Consider the following 21,904-nt stretch of genomic DNA (forward strand, 5'->3'; position numbering starts at 1 on the left):
TGCTCTGGCATATTTATGTCAAATCTAATTCAGTTTGGAAGTCCTTGTGTTGAGGGTTTCTCATAATAAGTGACTTTGTAAATGTAATCGGTTAAAGATTACAAGTTACACTATCTAAAATGTAATAAATAGTGTAACTATTTCAACTACTTTATTAAAGTAATGTAAATGATTACATTTGACTACTCTAAATTTCTAATGTTTTCAACTGTTAATCATTTTCAAACATGTAAAGCAGGCAGGGTTAACCTTACAGTAGTATTCAACACTGATTACTATCACAGAAAACAGTTCATCTTTAAAAAAAAAAAAAAGTATATGCATAAACCCAAATAGGAAATAAAAGTGATCAAATAGGACATGTGTCCTTTTCAGTGTGCTAAACTCCTGAAACATTGACGTCTCAGAGCAGTCACTGCAATTTATGAAATAAATAAATAAAATCTGTATGTGGGTGCGTGTGGAAAACAAATTAGATGTAACCCCCTTGTAATCATTAACATTTTCATAAGTAACCATAATTTAATTACACATTTTTTCTTAGTAACTGTAACTGATTACATTTATTTTGTAATTAAATTACGTAATTTAGTTACATGTACTTCCCAACACTGCTCACCATAATCTTAATCGCAGTATTTATATCCATTATTTTTTCCCTTCTTAACGCATTCATCTCGCTAGGCTGAGCCTTCAGGCTTATTTGTAACCCTGGACCACAAAACCAGTCTGAAGTAGCACATATATTTGTAGCAATAGCCAAAAACACATTGTATGGGTCAAAATGATCGATTTTTCTTTTATGCCAAAAATCATTAGGATATTAAGTAAAGATCATGTTCCATGAAGACATTTTGTAATTCCTACCGTAAAAATATCAAAACATAATTTTTGATTAGTAATATGCGTTGCTAAGGACTCCATTTAGTCAACTTTAAAGGCGATTTTCTCAATATTTTGTTTTTTTGCACCCTCAGATTCCAGATTTACAAATAGTTGTATCTCAGCCAAACATTATTCTATCCTAACAAACCATACATTAATGGATATTCAGCTTTCATATGATGTATAAATCAAATTTTTTTTTTTTTTTTTTTTAATTGACCCTTAAGACTGACTTTGTGGTCTTAGGGTCACATATTTTCAATGAGTCAGTAGAACGATTAATTCTTAGCACTTGTCGATTAAAGTTAGCCGACCAGTATGATTGCTGCACTGGTTTCAAAATACTTAACTGCATGATAGTTTTATTACCACGCATATGTAACGGAGTTGACTTAAATACCGTTTTACTATGATAACGATTTAACGAACAAACTATTTAATCACAATATATGACATTACAACACACGACTGTTAAAAATCCTGTAATAAACAGCACTGTGTGCCTTTGTGGGCAAACAATGTCCTATCCTAACAAAGCATGCATCAATGGAAAGCTTATTTATTCAGCTTTCAGATGCTGTATAAATCTCATTTTCAAAAACTGGACCCTTATGACTGGTTTTGTGGTCTAGTGTCACATTTCTCCACAGCGGGCTGCAGTCAGACTCCTATGTTTGGACTGTATCTGACGCTCGCCGCGGATGAACTCTCTCTCTCTCTCCGCCCCTGAGGTTCTGCGCCGGGAAACCCCGCGGAACAGAGGCGGAGCGCGCAGTGACAGAGAGCCGGGGGTGAGCGGGGGGAGGCGGAGCCACGGCACTTCTGCCAGGGCCGCCATTTTTGCACAGGGAAAAGAGACAGGATTGAAGGGATCCAGTTTCTAACTGTCGGCATAGATATGGACAAAATTGTCGGGTTTTAACAGTCTCTAACTGTACGCTTGGATTAGAGCACCACGAAGCGAAATACAAGTGCGTAACAGCGCGATTTGTAAAGCTTTGTTACACATCCGCAGTGGAGAGCGAAGTATTGTTTTGGTTGTGTGGTAGATCAGGCGGCGGGGTCTCACCCGAGTCCCCCGTGTCTTTATTCACAGTTATTACAGTGGACATCAACGGTAAGTACCTGGCGTAATCCTACAGCTATCTGTTTGTTTATTACAGGGGGTTGTTTGATGCTAGTGGCTAAGTGACTTGCTGAAGAGGGTCCCATCCTTATGTAGATGCTGAAACTGTGAGCTTGTGTTATTAGTTTGTTCAAATTAGATGTAATTACAACGCTGCTATGCATTTGTCAGCCCTCCTTTTGAGGTATAAATCCCACCTGGCTTGTTGTAAAGAGGGCAATCCGAGCGGTGTGTGTCTGCGTGTGTGTGTGTGTATGACTTAATTTAGCAGCTAAGGTGGCTAGCTAGCTCACACCCACCTTTTAATGCCTCACAAAAGGGAAGATCTCAAATTATAACGCTGTTTTATTGTGGTAGCAACCAGAAAAGCTGCAAACGAGAGTAGCGGAAACTCGTTGTCGTTTCTCTTGCGTTGTTGGAAAGCTGCTAGCTAACGTTACACCAGCAGTCACTGGAGAAATGCTAGCAAGTTAGCCAGCCAACCAAGAAAGAAACAGCTCAAGACTTCAATAATCTCTTTACATGCTGGGATGTGCAACAAAAACTGCTTAGTGTTTCCATTTTGGTGAAGTCGTGGTCACTTCCCACGATACGTTGCTCCCGCCACTTATCTACAAATCTTGATGGCGATATGCACATGTTTACAACTATTTACACGTGTTTTTGATGTGCATTTTAGAGAATGAGAGGTGTGAAATGTTTAAAATGGCACGGTGTGCTCTGACAGAGCCTGCAACAACAGGGCTTTTGTTTACACCTCTCAACTCCGGCTAACCATTCACTAGGTCCACTCTTACCCTGTACCCAGCCCGCAAATACACTTTAAAGCCTATTGACTGACATTGATTCAAAGTATTAAGACCCTCTATAGATGCGATGTGGTTTTAGCCTTTTGTTTTTGGACTTGCTCTAATCGCTGCAGAGAATATGACTGACTTAGGACTGCTTAGCTTGATATTGTGTAGATTTAGCGTAGAGGACATAAAATGAGCGCTTATTTAGTGTCTGTCTGGTGTGTTTTGTGTGGTTGTGTGCTGATAATGAGTGCTGCAGGCGTGGGGGAGGGGTTCGGGCTCGGTTCATGTAGTCAGATCTGCTTTAGCTTCTATTCAAAGTGGACCAGAACCGCGCTGCTTTACCAGCGAACTGCGCAGTTATGCCGTTTATAGTCAATAAACCGTCTTTTGACGCGTTTGTAGGTTTAGAACGATTTGGGTTCGATATTTATTATTGGAAATTTGATTTATGCCTCCATGTAAGGAAATTAAACGCTCCAGCGTATCATATCGATGCGCATTAGCATAGCAAGCTAAGCAGTTAGCTTCACCGACTAGCTGTTTGTGAGGATGTTGTTGAATTAGTCGACCCGACGCGGTTAGTTTAGCTTTGTAGAAATGCTAACAGACCATTTAGTGATTTAAACGCAAAAAGTAGTCGTTAAAACGCACTTTCCCCCTCAGATAATCGTTTGCATTGTGAGGTAAGCTGAGGTTGGCTAGTCGTCGTCAGTCAGAATCGCTAGCTACGCAGAAACGACGCAAACACTTTGTTCCATCACAAAAACAGCGCATTTGACAAATAGATACTTAAGCTTATGTGAAAAGGCGGGTTTCTTGTTATCTTGGCTGTTTTCTGTCAAATTTCAGCGAGTCTTCGAGCGCAGTATTTCCTCTCTGGTGCTTAGTGAAAATGGCGGATGAGTTGATGTTGTGGTAATGAAAGCCTCCACACCCCTAGATCAGCTCACACACACTGCAGCGCCAACACACTCACCCACGGGCAAGTGCACAACACACACCAGAAAAATACAGTGCTGTGTTTCACCAAATACGATTATAGCCTGCATTCACTGAACGCTTTAGCACATAAACCCAACCATATGAGTGTGTTAGATATGCACCCTTGTTGCTAAACCTTCATAGATGTATACACGACACTCAAATCTCAGCTCATTAGTGAAGTAAAGTATAATAAACGACCAGTAACAATCTGTTGTTGCCCTTACAGTGTTCAACAATATATTTCTCCCTCCAAATGGTAGTTTTCATAGGGGATAAGAAGATAATTGTTGTCTTTACTACAAGGTAAAGTGTATTTAAGTGTAAACATAAACATGAGACAGATATCGGCAAGATGTCACACTGGAGTAAAGTAAAAGTATAAACACCATGCAGTCCTTTGTGGAAGGAACAATAGGGGATTTATTACTCGCACTCATCTTTGTTTTTATAGTAGCACAAACTCAGGCAATCTTAAATGTAGCTCAAACAGCTGATCTTGTTCCTCTCTTGTTTTACAACACAATACATTCTAGGCCTGGTCAGTATGGCGAAACGTGTACTGTTTCATCGATAGACATTTTTGCTGTTCCACTTTATGCAAGTAGTGTCACACAAGTGCTTGCCTTGCTATAGCGATAAAGAGAAAATCATTAGAAAATAAAACTGGGTGAAAAATTCAATGTGGCTTGTCCGTTGACTCCACAGTATGCGAATGAGTTTCACGGCTTATTGCGCTTGAACATTCAAATAAACTGAGGCAGTTATGTCTTTTAATGTGTTTAAGACATTGCAATGTCTTAAATAAATAAATACATATATATATATATATATATATATATATGTATGTATGTGTACGTACAATTCACACAGTGAAGACTGTGCAGTGATTTTTTTTTTCTGTAGTGTTTCTTACATGATACTCTTAAATAGATCAACTGTAACTGAAAAACTTCCTGCAATATATATATTTTTAATTTGTCTTTCTTATATTGTTTCTTCTAATGTTATTTGCATCTTTGTTCTAATTTGTGATAAAGATGAAATAAAATAAGAAAATTAACTTCATTGTGAAGTAAAATTACTCATATTGCGAAATTAGAATTTCATCATAACCACCCACCCCTAGGAAATTCTTGTGAGACTTAGTTTACCTTACTGGAAATTCATGACTATGAAAGGCAGGGTTGTGTTGTACCAGAAACCTAGATGTGTGCATTGCCTCACCTAAAGCATTAACAGGAAACGAGATGTTTCTCTACTTCTTAAAACTACTCGGCTGTACCAGTTTTGGTTTAACAGACACACTGAGCAGTACGACTTTATTTGAGGATGCCGTTGAGTTTACTGCAGTATAGAAAAGAGCACAACCCACACGGCTGTGTCATATTTCTCTCATGATTACTGCTCCCTCCCTCTGGTCAGAGGGGAGTTTACAGGTCCAGAAGAATGTGGTTATTCATCAGAGCAGTTTGATGAGGTAAACATGGGCCCTAATGCGTAATGAATAGACAATGATGCTGCAAAAAGGTAATCTTGATCTTGGATAGGAAGCAGGCGAGTGACTGCTCATGCGTGAACTGATAGCACATCATCAGGGACTTCAGTTATCCAGCGGGTCAAGCCATCACGCTGCATATGAATGCTGATGTTTGCTCTTTATCACTCTTAATGTGTCTGATTTCTCTCCCTCAGCCTGATGCATATGTTGTTGTAGCTCTTGGGGGCAGGTGGAATAGCTTACAGGGTCAAGCTGTGAGATAACAGCTGTGACTCGATTGTTTCTCCTTTGACATTGACAAAGACCCCCCCCCAACTGAGCTCTCCTTTCGCCTCACATCCACTGGCCATAGCAGATGCATGACTGTGGAAAGTTTGCTGAAGTTTACCCATATAACTGTGTGTGGGTCTCATCCTGTGTAACATACGTTAAATTCATGTGTTTTCATCAGTAGGAATCATTTACTTGCCGCCTTTGTTAACCACAACGCTGTTCCTATATCATTGGTTGTGTTTAGAAGGGCTTTCCGTAATAAAAACCAAGGCGTTGCTCCAACAGCTTTCTGAAAATGCCAATTTGTGCATATTTCTTGTTGAAGCCAGTATGTGCTACATTTTTTTTTTTTTTTTTTCTTAGCCAAACTGTGAGACCGGCCTCTGTGGTGCAAACTTTGGCAGCTACGGGTGAGATGATGGTCTGAGATACTTGCCAAACACATGCTTTGGACCTTTTTCTTTCAGGACAGCACCATGGCTGAGATTCAAGATGGCCATTAAGAACAGATTTGCCATCTATTGTATAAAAGCTGATTTGTTCCACAAATACTGTATTTTTTGTCTGAGGCACCTTTTTAGCATGGAAAAGCTCACGCCTGTGCTTGCCTGCAGATAACGAGAGGAGCAGACCATGTACAGTGCAGGCTGTGGCTTTCTGACAGGCGTTTCCTGTAGGTGGAGGTCCAATCATTGGCATGTAGTGGTGTGACGTCACAATGAGGCTGTGCAGCTGTGCAAAGACGATGGAACATCAGCCTACGCACATCAACACACAGCTCACAACTCCGACAGCGACACTAGAGGGAAGTGATCCACGCCGACAATGAAGCAGAAGCGCGCTTAGCTGCTCTGCTGTGCAAACCTGGTTTGTTTTTAAATGATAAACGTAGTGCATTTCAACTACACTGTCGTCTCATCTGACGGAAACACGGTGGATGAACTTGAAGAGTTCAGAATGAACACTTGACTGTGTCATGTTTTGCATAACCTGTCTTTTTTAAGACAAGGATGCATGGAGAGGTGAAGGCTGTGTGTGACAACTGATATAAAAATGTAAGATTTTTATTGTACTAGGGCGTAATAAAGCTATTATTTAAGTATTGACCTGAAAGATGAAAACTTGTAATTCGGATCAGCATAAACAGCTCGGCAGCAGCTGCATTCACCATCCTGTCTTATTCTTTGTCAGGTTGTCATATCACACTCTCATTCTAGCCTCACTGCACATGGGTGACTCGACGCTGTGTGTGTGTGAGGCCATGGGCAGTGTCTGTTTGTTCTCTGTGTTGACAGAGGGATGGAGAAGTAAAGTACCCCCCCTCAGGAGAGATGGAGGTTATAAAGGGAGAGAGAGGCAGGTGGCTCACAATCGCAGTCTCAGGTGACGCATCTATGCTCGCATTGCGCACACTGGGACAAACACACACACACACACACATGCTAAAACCTGACAAAACACACTCCAGAGCCTATCCCGGTTTGCTCGACTCATAAACGTAAAAGATAGCATGTTTTTATATTTATCTAGCTGAGGTGTGGTTAAATGCTGGTAGCTGGTTCCACCGGGAGGCCTGTTAGTGCCGTAAGGTCACGTGAGAGATGTGCAGGGAGGAGCTGTGGGCTCAGGTAACCTGTTTTTGTTTGCTGGCTGTAACTGAGCTCTCTCAACGGACCGTACCTACATGACAGGTGTCCCTATAAAGCAGACAGGCGAGGATGCAGTACCTCATCCTACTCCTTTATAAATGTGTGAATGTTATTGTTGGGTGTTTGTGATGTAATGGTGCGACCCAGGCGTGAAATCAATCATGTAGCTGTGCCATCGTGAAGTCTCTGAGTGGCCCAGACTGTCCTTTTCGCCCATGGCACTATTGCGACTGACTGATTTGATCCCTGCTCATCCATACGTATATTTACACTCTGATACTCCAATACTGCCTTAAATATGAGGAAGGAAACTTGTCTTTGTTTGCCTTGGGTTTAGTGGTTTGCTTAGGAAGATATCTGAACAAACTGCTGAATGCATTGTAACTTCCTTGCTGTGAACAATTCATCTGTGCATATTTTAAACATTTTTTGACCTTGTAATCAAAGGTCATATTTAGGGACCAGAATATCTCCGACTTTTTTTGCACCGTGGTATGGTGGCAGAAATGTGGGTATTTGTATCGAATTTTTACTATATTATTAATCTAGACATGAATTAAATGTATTAAAGGAGTAATGGAATATAATTATTTTTTTTATTTTTTATTAAGCTATAGCATGTTTCTATTATACTAAATGTCTTTAGACATTCATACAAATACCTAAAAACCATATAGTTATATTTTTACCATGGTTTTGAGGCGCTATATGTGTGGTTTTAACTGTGATTATCATGATTTAAATGTGTGCTACTATGGAAGACCAATGATTAATAATAAAAAAAAAAGTTGCTACAATTTTAACAGATATTACTGATTTTGATGAACAAAAATTTGCATCTGCATCCTAACTCAAGCTACAACTACTATCAAATGTGCATTTCTAAGAGACACAAGTGATATTATTATTATTATTAATATTATCAAGCAACACAAACCTGTTTCTTGATATGAAACAATATCACTCATTAGAACATGCTTAAATTTTTTCTATTGAGATATTTATTTCAAGGACAATTAACAGTCTAGTTTCTACAACTTTCACTTTGGAGCAAAAATATGGCTTTACACTTGAAATAAATAAAGATTTGACATGTATCATGATAATTATCGATATCGATTGATATGGAAAAAAAATTGTGATAATTTTTTTGGCCATATCGCCCAGCCCTAGCAAGCATGTGTCGAATTTTCTTTAAAATTTAAAATAAAACGCTTTTCTATATGAGGGATATGCAGCATTGATTTTGTTTGTCATCAGTCATCCTTATCTAATTTAGGAATGTCAAGTGCCTCCTTTCTGACCATGGTGGAGGTGCACTGGTGGTCAGCCACTTGGCAGTCTAGCGCAGGAACCATTAACCTCATTAACATTTGTTCGAGAAGCTGAGATAAAATACATGCCCAAGAATTCTCCTTGCTTACTGGCCCAAGTCAAAAGAGCCTACCCTGAGGTCTCTATGAAATTCTGGCCTCTGGACGTGGGACGTCTGTGAGTTTTTTTTGCCTGTTTTATTATCGACCAAGTTATTATTAATCTCTGCAGCAATGACGTTCAGCATGGTTGCTTTAATGCATTGAGCATTGCTAGCCGCGATTGTGCCCCGATTGTGGCGTATTTGTCTCACAGGAAAAGACACGAGCAAGGTGACACGACCTCGTACCTCATGCATCTTTATCAATGACAGTCTGGAAAAGCTCTCGGCGTGCGTTCGTGCATTTCTGAGGCACGTGGTTGTGTAAAGCCTCAGTGTAGCGTAGGCTGCGATGACTCAGCCTGCGAGAATGGTGTGAAGTCACATCGCCGGGGCTAGCGTTTGGAAGCCTGCTCTATTTCCATCTCTCCCCGCTCAAAATCAAATCACGCGAACCAGGAAAACGACTGTGGGAGAGAGTGAGGGAGAAATGGGGAGAGAAAGGAGAAAACATGTGTTCACACTCCTACATGAGGCTGTGGGTTTCCCTGCCCGCTGTAGCGAGGGAGGAGCTTCCTGTACGACATTGTGTCCATACAGAGAGAGGAGGAAAACAGTTGGATTCAGCTGGTGGCGTCTGCGCCAGAATTCCCATCCTTAGATGGATAGTTCCACTGGAAGGACAGGGCAAAGAGAAGGAATATTACACGGTGTTGCATAACATTACACGTGTTTTATATATTTTAGTTTCGAAAGCTGCTTATCTTTTTATAGGCTCTTTAAATGGCTTCTCTCCTCATGACCATTTAATTGGTCTCGTATTCTGCAGCCATCTCCCCCGTCCACCCCTCCCTTCCCCTCTGAGTGTCAAGGGTTTATTTAGGAAGTGCAAAGGGGAGGGAAAGAAATCCGGGTAGGGCAGGGAAGCGCTTTTCTTTCTTTTTTTCCTCCTCTCTCTGGCTGTGTTCCTCACGAGTGGCAGACGGTTCTACTAAAGGAAATGGGCGTGTCGGAGGCAGTCTGAATGCTCGGATTTAGCCAGGAATGCTCTACTGTACTAGATTTTTTCCACAACCTCCCTTTTACATTTGAGGAGAGGGATTTTTGTTGAGTGTGTATTTGAGGGGAAAGAAAGGCTCTTCGGAGAATATATGTGATGGTTATCTCTCTGTGTGTGTGTGTGTGTGTGTGTACCTGTTTTTCTATTCACTGTGGGGACCTAAATTGAGGTCCCCACAGGTAAACAAGCTAAAACAAGCAAGTTTTTTGAAAATCTAAAAATGCAGAAAGTTTGCTGTAAGGGGTAGGTTTAGGTGTAGGCCAATAGAATATATGGTCTATGCAGTAGAAAAAGCATTACGCCTATGGAGAGTCCCCACAAGGATAGCAAACCAGACATGTGTGTGTGTACAGAGAGACAGTGCGCACGCGTGCATTCCTGAGCAGTGACGGCAGGATTGCCCTGCTGAGGCCAAGAAGAACAGACTCGGTGTGAGAAAGCTGGAAAGAGACCACTGTATGCTTTCTAAGGGAAATGGGTTTATTACACAACACAATGTTGTCTCTCTTTCGCCGCCTTCCTTTGTTTGTTACGCCTTCATGAAGAGGGCATGGTCACTTAGCTTTATATTAAAACACAGTGAGCTGCCTACTTAGGGAGCATTTCGTGGGGTGTCTGTGTGTGTGTGTCCTACAGGATTTCGTTTTTGAAGAAGGGTCTCCATTCCCCCTTTCCAAACCCTGAAATTAAGCTTGGACTTGGTGGTGTAACAAGAAAAATATTGTGTGTCTAGTTGTTTTTCAAACAAACAGTTGAAATACCATTTATTATAGTCTAAATACTGTAAATGTTTTGTGGATATGTATTATGCTCAGTAGTTAAGTCAGTAATTGAACTGTTTTGTTTTGCTAACCTTACAGCCATGAATATTGGCATTGGCATTTTACTGTTGTTCTGTAAGAAACAAATAATAATAGTAGTAATAATGCTTTTTTTTCTTTTTTTTTGCAGTACAATATATTACTATTTGTTTGATTTTGTTTTTATTTGTTTTTATAATTTAATAAAAAAAATTGGGTCACACTTTATTTTAAGGATCAATTCTCACTATTAACTAGTTGCTTATTAGCACGCATATTACTAGCATACTGGCTGTTTCTTAGTACTTAAAGCACATATTAATGCATTATTCTGCATGACTGTATTTTAGATCCCTTAATCCTACCCATACCTTGACTTAGCTACTACCTTGCTAACTATCAATAAGCAGCAAATTAGGAGTTTAAGAAAAACTGTTAATGGTGAATGTCTTCCCTATTCTAAAGTGTTACCAAAAAGTTATTATTTTAGAAAGATATTGAATGGGTTCTATTAAAAAAAAAAAACTGAGACAGCGGAATTAATTTTAATTTTAATTTTTTGATTTTTATATAAAGTCTACGGTTTTTCCTAAAATGTAATATACATATGTAGTGCATCCATCGTAGTGGAATCAGTTGAGATATAGATAGAAAAAGCATATACTTCAATGTAATTCGTTTTTATGTGCGTGCTCTGTATTTTGCTAACATCAAAACAATATATTGGAATCAATATTGAGTAGCGCCTCCCCTCTGTTTGTGTGGGCTATTTGTGTGCCATAATGCTGCTTTTGTATAGCATTCCAAATCAGTCACTTATTAGGTTCCAATTCAGTCAGGATACTGCCTTAGAGGACAGCTGCCTATATAAACAAAAGACAGCAAAGCAGCCCGCTAGATTTGGAACAGAGCTATTATTTCCTGTGCTTTTTCAGGAGCTGTGAAACTCCATTCATTTTTCACAGCAGTCGAAACATCCCCAATATATCAGACCCACTGCGCTTGTGAAAGCGACCTGACGCGGCCAAAAATGGGAGAATCGTAGTAGCCTACAGAGTAAATCACACACTAATGGACACATGTCGTCAGATTCCTATTAATTAGCCCCCAAGCTGACAGCTGTCATCTCTGCGAGTCTTTGGACTGCTTTATAGCCTTTATGGTCTGCATAGGGCACATCACGCACATCACACACAGTTTACAAGTCTGTTCTTCAACATGCCGTGAGTGCAGATGACAGTCTCATTGAAACTTAATTCCAAACACTGAGCAGAAGACATGCCACCCTCATAGGGAAGTGTAAATGTGTGTTTAAAGGGGCATGTTAAGGCTGGTGAAGGTGTGTGTTGTGTGCAGGCATGTAACTTCATGTTTTGTTTATTTGCAGTGATCTGGATCACAATCCTGGTATGCAAAGTCCAAAATGAACCAAATGTGGGTTAAAATTCATAAAAAAAAATAATTTTAATTTACATTTTTTTTTTTATACAATGCAAGTTCATCAAATTATGTAGATATAAATGATCTAGTAAAAAGAAAATATTCAGTTTTATATATATATATATATATATATATATATATATATATATATATATATATATATATATATATATTTTTTTTTTTTTTACCAGTTTACTTTGGTAAAAATGTTTTAGTAAAACGGTAATATATAATATAATGTAATAAAATATATAAATAACAAAATATATACTGTCTCAATAAATAGTGCGCTGCATATAAATATAAAAAAATATACAAATAAAACACATATATGGGTTTATTTTTTTTAAATAAATATAATTGATGAGCTTTTTTATATATATATAACTGAAGGCTAAGTCGTTAGCACAATGCTAGTATTCCTCCATCCTGTTTTCTGTTTTGTAGCCGAACAGTCTAGCCAAAATCCAGGTTTCATCTGTAGACTGTATGTCCCAGCATCTGGCCCCTCCTCTAATCCCATTTATCACCACAACACACACACACACACACACTTTTAATTCCTTTGTCGCCACGCTGTTTGTTGTTCCAGGGGAAGTATGTCAGTGTGACATATTTAGCCCCTATGACCAGGGATTAAAACGTTATTTGCAAGGGAAGCCCCTGATTGGCTATTGCGGCTGTCTTTTGCTGTCCGTCAATGCCAGTTCCCTCCTTTATCCACAGAGCTGCTTCTCTTCGTCTCCAACTACCCGACACATACAAAGCTTAATCATTAATCTTTCCATCCGTCGTTTTTGTTTTTGCCTCCGCCGTTTGCACACATTAAATCCTCTCGCAAGCAATGCAGCAACCACATGTCTCTGTGCACGCTCGGGATGAGTGGACGTTTATGGTGGAGAGCGGAAAATATAAAAGGCCGCCTCCATGTTGTATTCTCTCTCTCTCTCTCTCTCTCTGTCTTTCTCTCTCTCTCTTCCATGCATGCAACTACGCCCCCTTGAGTCACTGCGGAGTCACTTCACCCTGTTTGTTGTTTCTGCAAAGGTCGAGCACTGTTATTGGACGCAGTTTTGCCACACAATCTTCACTTCCCCTCCCATGTCTTACAAAGGGCTTGTTCAAACACTGATTTTTTTTTTTTCTTTTAGGGCTAGGGAAACTTTACTCAAACCAACGTGTTGAAGCACAAACTGATCTTTAGTAGTTTATCTATTAGAAATAAAAGTAACAAGTTTTTATACATAGTATTTTTGTTGATGTCTGCACGAATAATATTAGCCTTCATGGCCAACCATGGCCTCATATTTGTTCTATGAATCATAGTTACTCTTTGAAAGGACTCATATCCTGTTTACAATACTAGCTGTAATGACCCAGGTTTCGTAATATGTGCTCTGTCTGCGTGTACTAGTGTCTATGAGTGTGCCCCCGTCACGTTTTTATAGCTCTGTTTGTGTTATATCTTGAGTCTGGTGTAAAGTTGATTGTCAAACACTAATAGTGCTATTCTCTCTCTCTCTCTCTCTGTCTCTTTGCAGGCCTTGTGGATGCACTTAGATGTGTGCAATGAGTGCTGTGGCTGACATGCCTCAGTGTTTTGGATTGCTGTGTTCTGGACTCAGTAGGACAAGAGACTCCCAGCACAGAACGTCATGAGCGTAGTCATCCCAGTAGGGGTGGACACGGCCAACACCTCATACCTGGACATGGCTGCAGGCTCAGAGTGAGTTTCTCTCTTTCTGTCGTTGTCCTTTCATATTGACTCATCACTACCTTTCGTTTCATTTTGTTCGTTTTCTGGTTGCATCAGCAGAGAGAAACGCATCTGTAGTCAGATTTTTCCACCAACCGCTTCCGTTCTCTCATTTATCTGCTTCTTTCTCATCAGAAACATGCTCTGGTGTTGTTGCATCCACAGAAAAAGAAGTGATTTTTCAATAGAACAGAAGTTATCTAGCAGTTGGTCTTTTCCAAACAATGGAAGTGGATGAGGACTGGAGCTGTCAAGCTCAAAAATTGGCAATAAAACACCATAAAATTGATTTGTATAACTTGTGCACCAGCAAGTCTTCTGAAAGCATGTATTGCTTTGTGTGAGGAATTGAAAATGTAAAGATTTAAAAATTGAAACATTTTTGTATGCATTTTGAAAGGGAAAAAAGTACATGTATAGATAGATAGATAGATAGATAGATAGATAGATAGATTTAAATTTAGTCATTTAGCATACACTTTTATCCAAAGCAACTTAAAAAAGAGGACAATGGAAGCAATCAAAACCAACAAAAAAGCAATAATGTAAGTGCTGTGACAAGTCTCAGTTAGCCTAAAGCAGTACACATAGCAAGTTTTTTTATTTTTATATATATATATAATAAATAAAAATAAAGCAAGTAGATGGAATAGAAAAAGAATAGGGAGCGCTAATGTTAGAGGCTCTTTTTTTCTTTTCAAAGAAAAGTTGTTTGAATAGAAATAGAATAGAGAATGAAAGTGTTAGAGGGTCAATTGTTTTATTTTTACTTTAATAAAAAAGAAAAGTAGATTAAATAGAACTATAATAGAGAGTGCTAGAGTTAGAGGTTCAAATAAAGATGGAAGAGATGTGTTTTAGGGTGTATTCACACCTGTCTTGTTTGGTTCGATTGAATCGAACTCAAGTTCGTTTCCCCCTTGGTGCAGATCTTTTGGGCAGGTGTGAATACAGCAATCGCATTCGGATGCGCACCAAACAACCGTAACGAGACCCAGCTGAAGAGGTGGTCTCGGTCCGCTTCCAAACGAACTCTGGTACGGTTGAATGGATGAACCAATGAATGAATGACATTAAGCACATGTGGTTTTGTTTACAGTTACTGGTTCACTTGCAAAAGGGACAGTGTGAAAGCGAACCGCACCAAACCAAAAAAAAACAACATTGTATTTGGTCCGGACCAAAGCATGTGAACTAGCGGATTTTCCTGGTGTGAATACACCCTTAGTGAGTGTGTGTGTGTATATGTATGTGTATATATAATATTTAACAATAAAAGATTGAGCCAATGACACCATTTAAATTTATCCGGTCTACTGTCCTCATTAGAAAATGCTGAATTTTATTGAGAATAAGTCTTTTTGTTTACAGTTCTGTATTTGTAGCATCAGTAAGCAAGTCTTGCACACTGTAGTACTATTCATAAAATTTCTCCTACATCCTGTTAGTTTCAGCGCAGGAAGCACAGCTGTTAAACGTCTAATAGATGTGACATCACGTGCCGCACAGCAGACCCCTCCCCTCTGCAGCATGCGCTTGAATGAAAGCAGTGTGTTTCTCTTTAAATGCGGAGCTCCGTCCCATTACCTCGTCACTTTGTGTTGCCATGGTGCTCTCCCCTGCACTGCGCAGGGCCTGTTGTCATGGCGACCGGCTGAGTGACAGCTGGGCCCTGGAGCTTTAGCCTGCTTAAGAGGCCGTGCTGCCGCGTAGCTTTACGCCCGTCTGGGTGTTAGTTTCTTTCGGGCGTCCTTACGTCTGTCTGCATACGCAGATTTATTCCACAAGCTTTAGGAAAGATCTCCACCTGCTGCTAAACGAGAAACGCCACGTACAGAAAATAAATGTTGCGTTGTTTATCTCTGGGTGGTCTGTGCATCGCCAGATCTCATCCGAGCGTCACACGTCTCCTACGTGGATTTTTGCTTGTTCCTGACATTACTCCTCGGTCAGGGTCAGCCCACCCTGGGCCTGCGGCAGAGGTTGTCATGGTTACCCGGCATTGTGCATCACCGTGATGTCAACAGACAGTCCGTTAAAATGCCAATGGACCCGAAACGGCTGCTGTAATCCCTCTAAACCTCATCTAGCCCTAGATGGATACTGCTTTGTGCTTTGAGTGATTTCATGTCTATGCATGTGATGTTACTCTTTCTGTGCCCTGTCTGTCGCCCCACTCTCTCTCAACAGGTGTGTATGTGTGTGAATTGTCTGTTCCATATTAAGCTGTCTCTGGAGTGGTGGGCTATGATTAGCACATGCATGCCCGTTACATTTAATTGGAGCTTCAATTACATCACCACACACGCTGTCCACTGTCTTTTTCCATCTCATGTGTTTTCTCTCTGTGATCAGTTTTTGTTTTTTTACTTATTTATTTTAATTTATTCTTTTTGTTTGACACAACGCACAACAACATGGTGTGCTGCGATGTTGTTTCCGTATTAAGGCTGTTATTTAATTACGGTATTTAACCCTTTTTGTATATAAACAAAAGCATATATTGAAATTAAACGTTATATTCCATTAAAAAATTTATGAAATGTATAAATAATACATAATATATGGTTAACATGTATCTCTTTTTAACTACACAATCTCAACCGTCAGTAATTACTAGAAAATAGTTTTACAAGCCTCAAGGTCCTTACACAGTGAGCCTGAAATTCTTTCGTCGGTCATAAACTAATTCAGATTGGGTTCAATTAATTGCATTTTACGCATCTGTAGCAAGCATTTTGAGAGGTGTTTTGACAACACCGTACAAGCGAACGCCAAAATCCAGCATCGCTAGCAAAGCATCAGACTGACATCCTGAAGTAAACTTTGAATCACTCGGGATAATCCCACAGCTCCTTGACAAGGAGGTGGAACTCTCAGGACTGGATGGACCCAATATTTCCTCTTTCTTTTTCTCTTTTTAAGAAGCGAGAGGACAACAAAATCATCCTCACTGTTTGAAGACTCAATTTTGTATTGTTTTGCGAATTAATACATTTTATTAATACGCATCGGACTCAGTGTGCAAGGTTTCTGTGCGTGACAATTTTTTTTATGATGACGAAAAGAAATGAAAAACGCATTAATTTTGGATGGATACACTTTATTTTAAGGTGTCTTTGTTACAGTGTAATTACACATTTAAGTACTGAGTAATATTGATTAACTATATGTACTTAGTATATGGTTAGGGTTACTTGTATGTGTCATAATTAATTGCTATTATAATAGTAAGTACATATAACGTGTAACAAGGACACCTTAAAATAAAGCGTTTCCTTTCTGACTGCTCGGTTTGCAAGGAGCTTTATACTGTTTCCTAACCAGCCTCAACAGTGATATATGACAAGCGTTTTTGTTCAATATTTAAATTGTTTAATTTGGGTTTAAATATATTGTTTGTGTGACTTAATGGCCATATTGAAAGTGACAATGGATAATTTATCCATTAGCCGATAGGCTGTGATTTGTGTCTTGTAGAATCGTCATGTCTAGTGTGTGGACACCATCGCATTGGGACTGGTTAGGACCAGGTGTTAAAGGTGAAGTGTGTAATTTGTGCACTGATTCGTCACCTAACAATATTTCGAGAAGACTGACTTTTAGCTGTCAAATACATTTTGAAATTTGAGAGGAGGAAGTTATTACACAGGACAGTAACATTCGAGGTTCATTTCAATTTGGACGTTGCTTAGCTTGATATGTAATGCAAATGTTTGCAAACCATAAACAAAACTAAGTGTCATAATTCTTTTATGTGGTCAAAATAATGTTGTTTTAATGCTGGGTTTATGGTAAAATCAGTTTTTTTTTTTTTTTTTATCTGTCAAACCCCTTTCTGCATTTGCGCCTACTCAAACACCTTCTCTCTGTCTCCTTTTGACTCGCTGCCTATTTAAAGTCCTCCTTCTGCCCCTGCTGAGAGAGGTAACTGTTTTTTAGTAAAGACATTGTAGTTTGTCACTGATGCTCAGGAAATACCCCGGCTTGTCACCTGTCCCGCATTGATATTCTTATCGCTAAAACCACACCGCAACGTAAAAGCATCAATAAAACCTGCTAATCATTTATCGCCTGCCTGGAAGGGCCATTTCTTTGCAAGAGCTCTTGTTCTCATTTGACTTGTGCACACACACACACACACACACACACACACACTCTTTCTATCAAGGGATCCGCCCCTCAGCAGTTCACACACTTTCACTTTGACAGTTGGGCTGCAAAGCGCCAACTGAATCAGGAAGTGTGAACGTGAGGTAGGGACAGACAGCACGAGGTGAATGTGACGAGAAGGCCAGCAGGTACAGTTTCTCTTTGCTTGCAGTACGACATGATTAAGAGGAAAGTGGGAATACAGCAAAAACAGGAAAGAGAAACAAATACGGAGCGGTTTCTGTGTGCTGTCGTGCTGCTTGTGCTGTTTACTGTGCAGACACCTTGATTTATGGTAGGTTTAGAACCTTTTTTTATAGATAATACTGTCTTTTTTAAGGACTACGGTATGTTTTGAAGTATATATGTGCTTTTTTGTGTGTCATCTCACGTGTTGAAAACAGCACATTCTTTCTTCTTATACACGAGTGTAGTAGTAATATGCAAATTACCCTGTAACTGTTGTTTATGTGAGTGCACTGGTGTTAGGTTAAGCGTGTAATCTGTCTCTATACTAGCATCAGAGTGGTTGTGTGACCTTGACACTTTTTTTGTGTGAAAAAAATGACTGTTATGTTTATATATAAGATTTTAAATCTGTCTGGAATGGTCCGTCTTACTCTGTGTCCTTTCTGCCAATGAAACTTGGCATTAAGTGTTCTTTTGCAGCCAATTTTATACGCTTAAAAACTCCTGCCGTTTCTGGTTTTACTCTAAATCTCCTTCCATTCATTTCATTCGCTTACTAATAACACGTGGAAGCGAGGGCTCTTTCGTTGGGCATGTTTGTGTGGTCCAGATAGGGTTTGGGGTTTGTGACAGACTTCATTGTGAGATTACAGAGAAGTGTGATCCTGTTATTTCACTTTCTACAAGCCACGTCCCGCCAGCTGAGGGCATGACAGGACACACACACACACACACATGCGCGTGTGTACAGATAGCAGGTCACTACTGAGGTCTGTCATGTTCTGTGCCATGCTAAAATATGCAATGACTGGTGCAAACACAACCGTTGATTCGTTGGTGAATAAACTTCTCCTTGTAACCCAGCAAGCTTTGTTAATCTTCCGTCTTCTTTTCCCTTTTGTTTCACTGCTGTCAAACCTGTTTCTTTTCTTTTTTTTTTTTTTTTTTGTATAGGCCTACTTAAAAAAACACGCCTTGTCAGACTTGTTCCTCATTCTGGCCTCTCTCTCTCTCTTTTTTTCTTTTCCCCCCTGTGTGTTTGTGTATATGGAGTAGACCAGAATCTGTGGAGGCCAGCTCTGTGGTAGTTGAGAAGTCCAGCTACCCTCACCAGATTTACAACAGCGGCTCCCACCACTCCCACGGCTACATCGGTCTGCCTTACGCCGTGAGTATCATCTCCCAGCAAAACACGCCACATGCCTTCCTGCATTTACATTGTGGACCTTCTTATCTGCATTCTGTGTTATCTGATCATGCTTTCGCGTCATGACTTTCTAAAGGACCACAATTATGGGGCGCGACCCCCACCCACCCCGCCGGCGTCCCCGCCTCCCTCGGTGCTGATCCGGCCGGGCGAGGGTTTGTTTGTGTCCGGGGGCCGGCCAGGCGAGAACTTGTTCGTGCCAGGCGTGCAAGACGAGGCGTCGCGTGGCACCACGCTCAGCACCTCAGAAGACGGCAGCTACGGTGCTGACATCACACGCTGCATTTGCGGCTTCACCCATGACGATGGCTACATGATCTGCTGCGACAAGTGCAGGTGGGACCGCACACACTTCGACATGTTCATACTATGTCTACATGTGTAATTACAGCATTCTTGGCTGCGCTTCAAAACCTGCCGAGTCGCTTATCTGTCCAAAATGCTTTATATATCTGGAGCTTATTAGTTCTTGAGATGAGGCCTGGTTTAAAGGGATAGTTCACCCAAAAATGAAAATGTTGTCATTAATTACTCACCCTCATGTTGTTCCAAACCCGTAAGGCCTTCGTTCTTCTTCAGAACACAAATTAAGATATTTCTGACCCTCCATAGACAGCAACGCAACTGAAATGTTCCCAGACCCAGAAACAGTTAAAACAGTCCATGTGACGTCAGTGGCTCAACTTCAATTTTTTCAAAGCTACGAGAATACTTTTTGTGCTCAAAGAAAACAAAAATAGTTACCACCTTCTGCCGTTTTAGAGTGTACCACGATGCAAGCGCGTGCATTCCCCAGAACGTAATCAGCTTAATCAGTTTACGTTCAGGAGAAAGCATGCACATACTGAACGTAAACAACACTGATTATGTTCTGTGCAGGGTCAGAGAGCTCTCGGATTTCATCAAAAATGTCTTAATTTGTGTTCTGAATGTGAACGAAGGTCTTATGGGTTTGGAACGACATGAGGGTGAGTAATTAATGACAGAATTTTCATGTTGTGAACTATCCCTTTAAAGAATCATGTGTAGTATAACCGGTGGGTCCTAGACAGAGACAGACATTAAGATGGCAAAGATGCCACTAAGAGTGACATAGATGTGTGTAAGTGTTTTAATGTAATATTTGATTTTTAAAAAATACTTTTTGGGTAGTAGAGACTTGTATCTGTCAAAAATTGTCTAAAAGGGCATATATGCCCCAGATATGCTCTTAGATGTAGGGCAAAAATGTCCATGTTATACTTATATGGAGCAAGGACACTTTAAATTCATCGAAAGTGATAGTAAAGATATTTATAATGCTACACAAGATTTCTAATTTCAAGTAAATGCTATTCTTTCTATTTATCTAAGAGTCTTTTGAAAAAATCTATCACTGTTTTGACCAAAATATTAAGAAATATTTCTTAAGCACCAAATCAGCATTAAGAATGATTTCTGAAGAGTAGTAATGAGTAATGATGTTGAAAACTTAGCTTTGTATTACAGGAATAAATTACATCTAAAAATGTATTAAGATAGAAAACAGTTATTTTAAATTATAATAAAATGTGAAAAATATAACTTTTTTTTTTTTACTGTATTCTTGATAATAATAAAAAAATGCTGCCTTGGTGAGCATAAGTCTTTTCAAAAAAAGATTAAAAATCTTACCAGTCCCAAACTTTTTAACAGTAGTTTGTACTATTAAAATATTACTTTTTGCAAAATATTATGTTTTATATTTTGTACAATTCTTTTCTTGATTGTTCAGAGCTATGTAATCTAACATAGTGGCCAGCCCTTATTTTAAATGCATTGTTTTAACATTTTGTTCATTATTTATATCATTTATCTACTTTGTATATTGATGTTGATTTAATTTTATGGCTAATAGCAATTGTTACGAAATGTCATGTTAATTAAGTCAAGTTTTCAGTGTAATTAAATGCATTTTTACAAAGAAAAAAAAATCAGGCTCAAGTATTTTTTTAAGAACAATGTTTATTTTGGTTGTAGCTTTATCTGTTAAAATACTACAGAGAGTTTTTTCCAGCGTTAGCTGTTTTTTGTTCTCTAAACAGTGGCATTAATGTTTGCTGGGATAGGATCCCATTCTTTGTTTGAGATTAGCACTGTCGACAAGACAAGTAACAGTGCTGGGAATTCAGAGTGTAGATGAAAACTTACAGTTGTTTGAATAGTTGGATCTGTCAGTCACTTTGTTCACAGTCAAATAATACAGAAGAATCAAAATAGTTTATTCCATTTCTCCTCATTCATAACTCTCTTTGTGTATTAGTGTGTGGCAGCACATAGACTGCATGGGGATCGACCGGCAGCACATTCCCGAGACCTACCTGTGTGAACGCTGTCAGCCACGCACCCTGGACCGAGAGCACGCCATCCTACTGCAAACCAGGAAGAGAGAGAACATGTCTGGTGAGTTTTTAATTTTTTCATGCATTCACACAAACAAACACACCTATAGACACGTTCAACCTCTCCCAAAGAAACAATGCCACCACTGATTTTTCCCACAGTTCAGCTGCAGAGAAGCATCTTTAGAGTCTGAAGACTTTACACTATACAGGATCATATGAGCTTTTGCATAACGTGAAATGTATATCTGACCCTCCTGAAATCTATGCTGGCAATTCTATAAGAAGCTCTCCTTGTAGTGATGTAATTGCTA

General features: G+C 39.5%; 1 protein-coding gene across 1 annotated transcript in view; it reads left to right on the top strand.

The window, feature by feature from the left end:
* Positions 1-1,453: 1,453 nt before the first annotated feature.
* The window catches only part of kmt2e (lysine (K)-specific methyltransferase 2E), a 34,212-nt gene continuing 13,761 nt past the window's right edge, over positions 1,454-21,904 (top strand). The window contains 7 exon segments of the mRNA XM_058772579.1: positions 1,454-2,002; positions 5,927-5,973; positions 6,178-6,946; positions 13,468-13,652; positions 19,080-19,191; positions 19,307-19,566; positions 21,512-21,651. Coding sequence (XP_058628562.1) covers positions 13,582-13,652; positions 19,080-19,191; positions 19,307-19,566; positions 21,512-21,651 — 583 coding nt within the window. The 5' untranslated portion in view covers positions 1,454-2,002; positions 5,927-5,973; positions 6,178-6,946; positions 13,468-13,581.

The sequence above is a fragment of the Onychostoma macrolepis genome, chromosome 04 (genome assembly GCF_012432095.1).
Source record: "Onychostoma macrolepis isolate SWU-2019 chromosome 04, ASM1243209v1, whole genome shotgun sequence".
Taxonomy (NCBI): domain Eukaryota; kingdom Metazoa; phylum Chordata; class Actinopteri; order Cypriniformes; family Cyprinidae; genus Onychostoma; species Onychostoma macrolepis.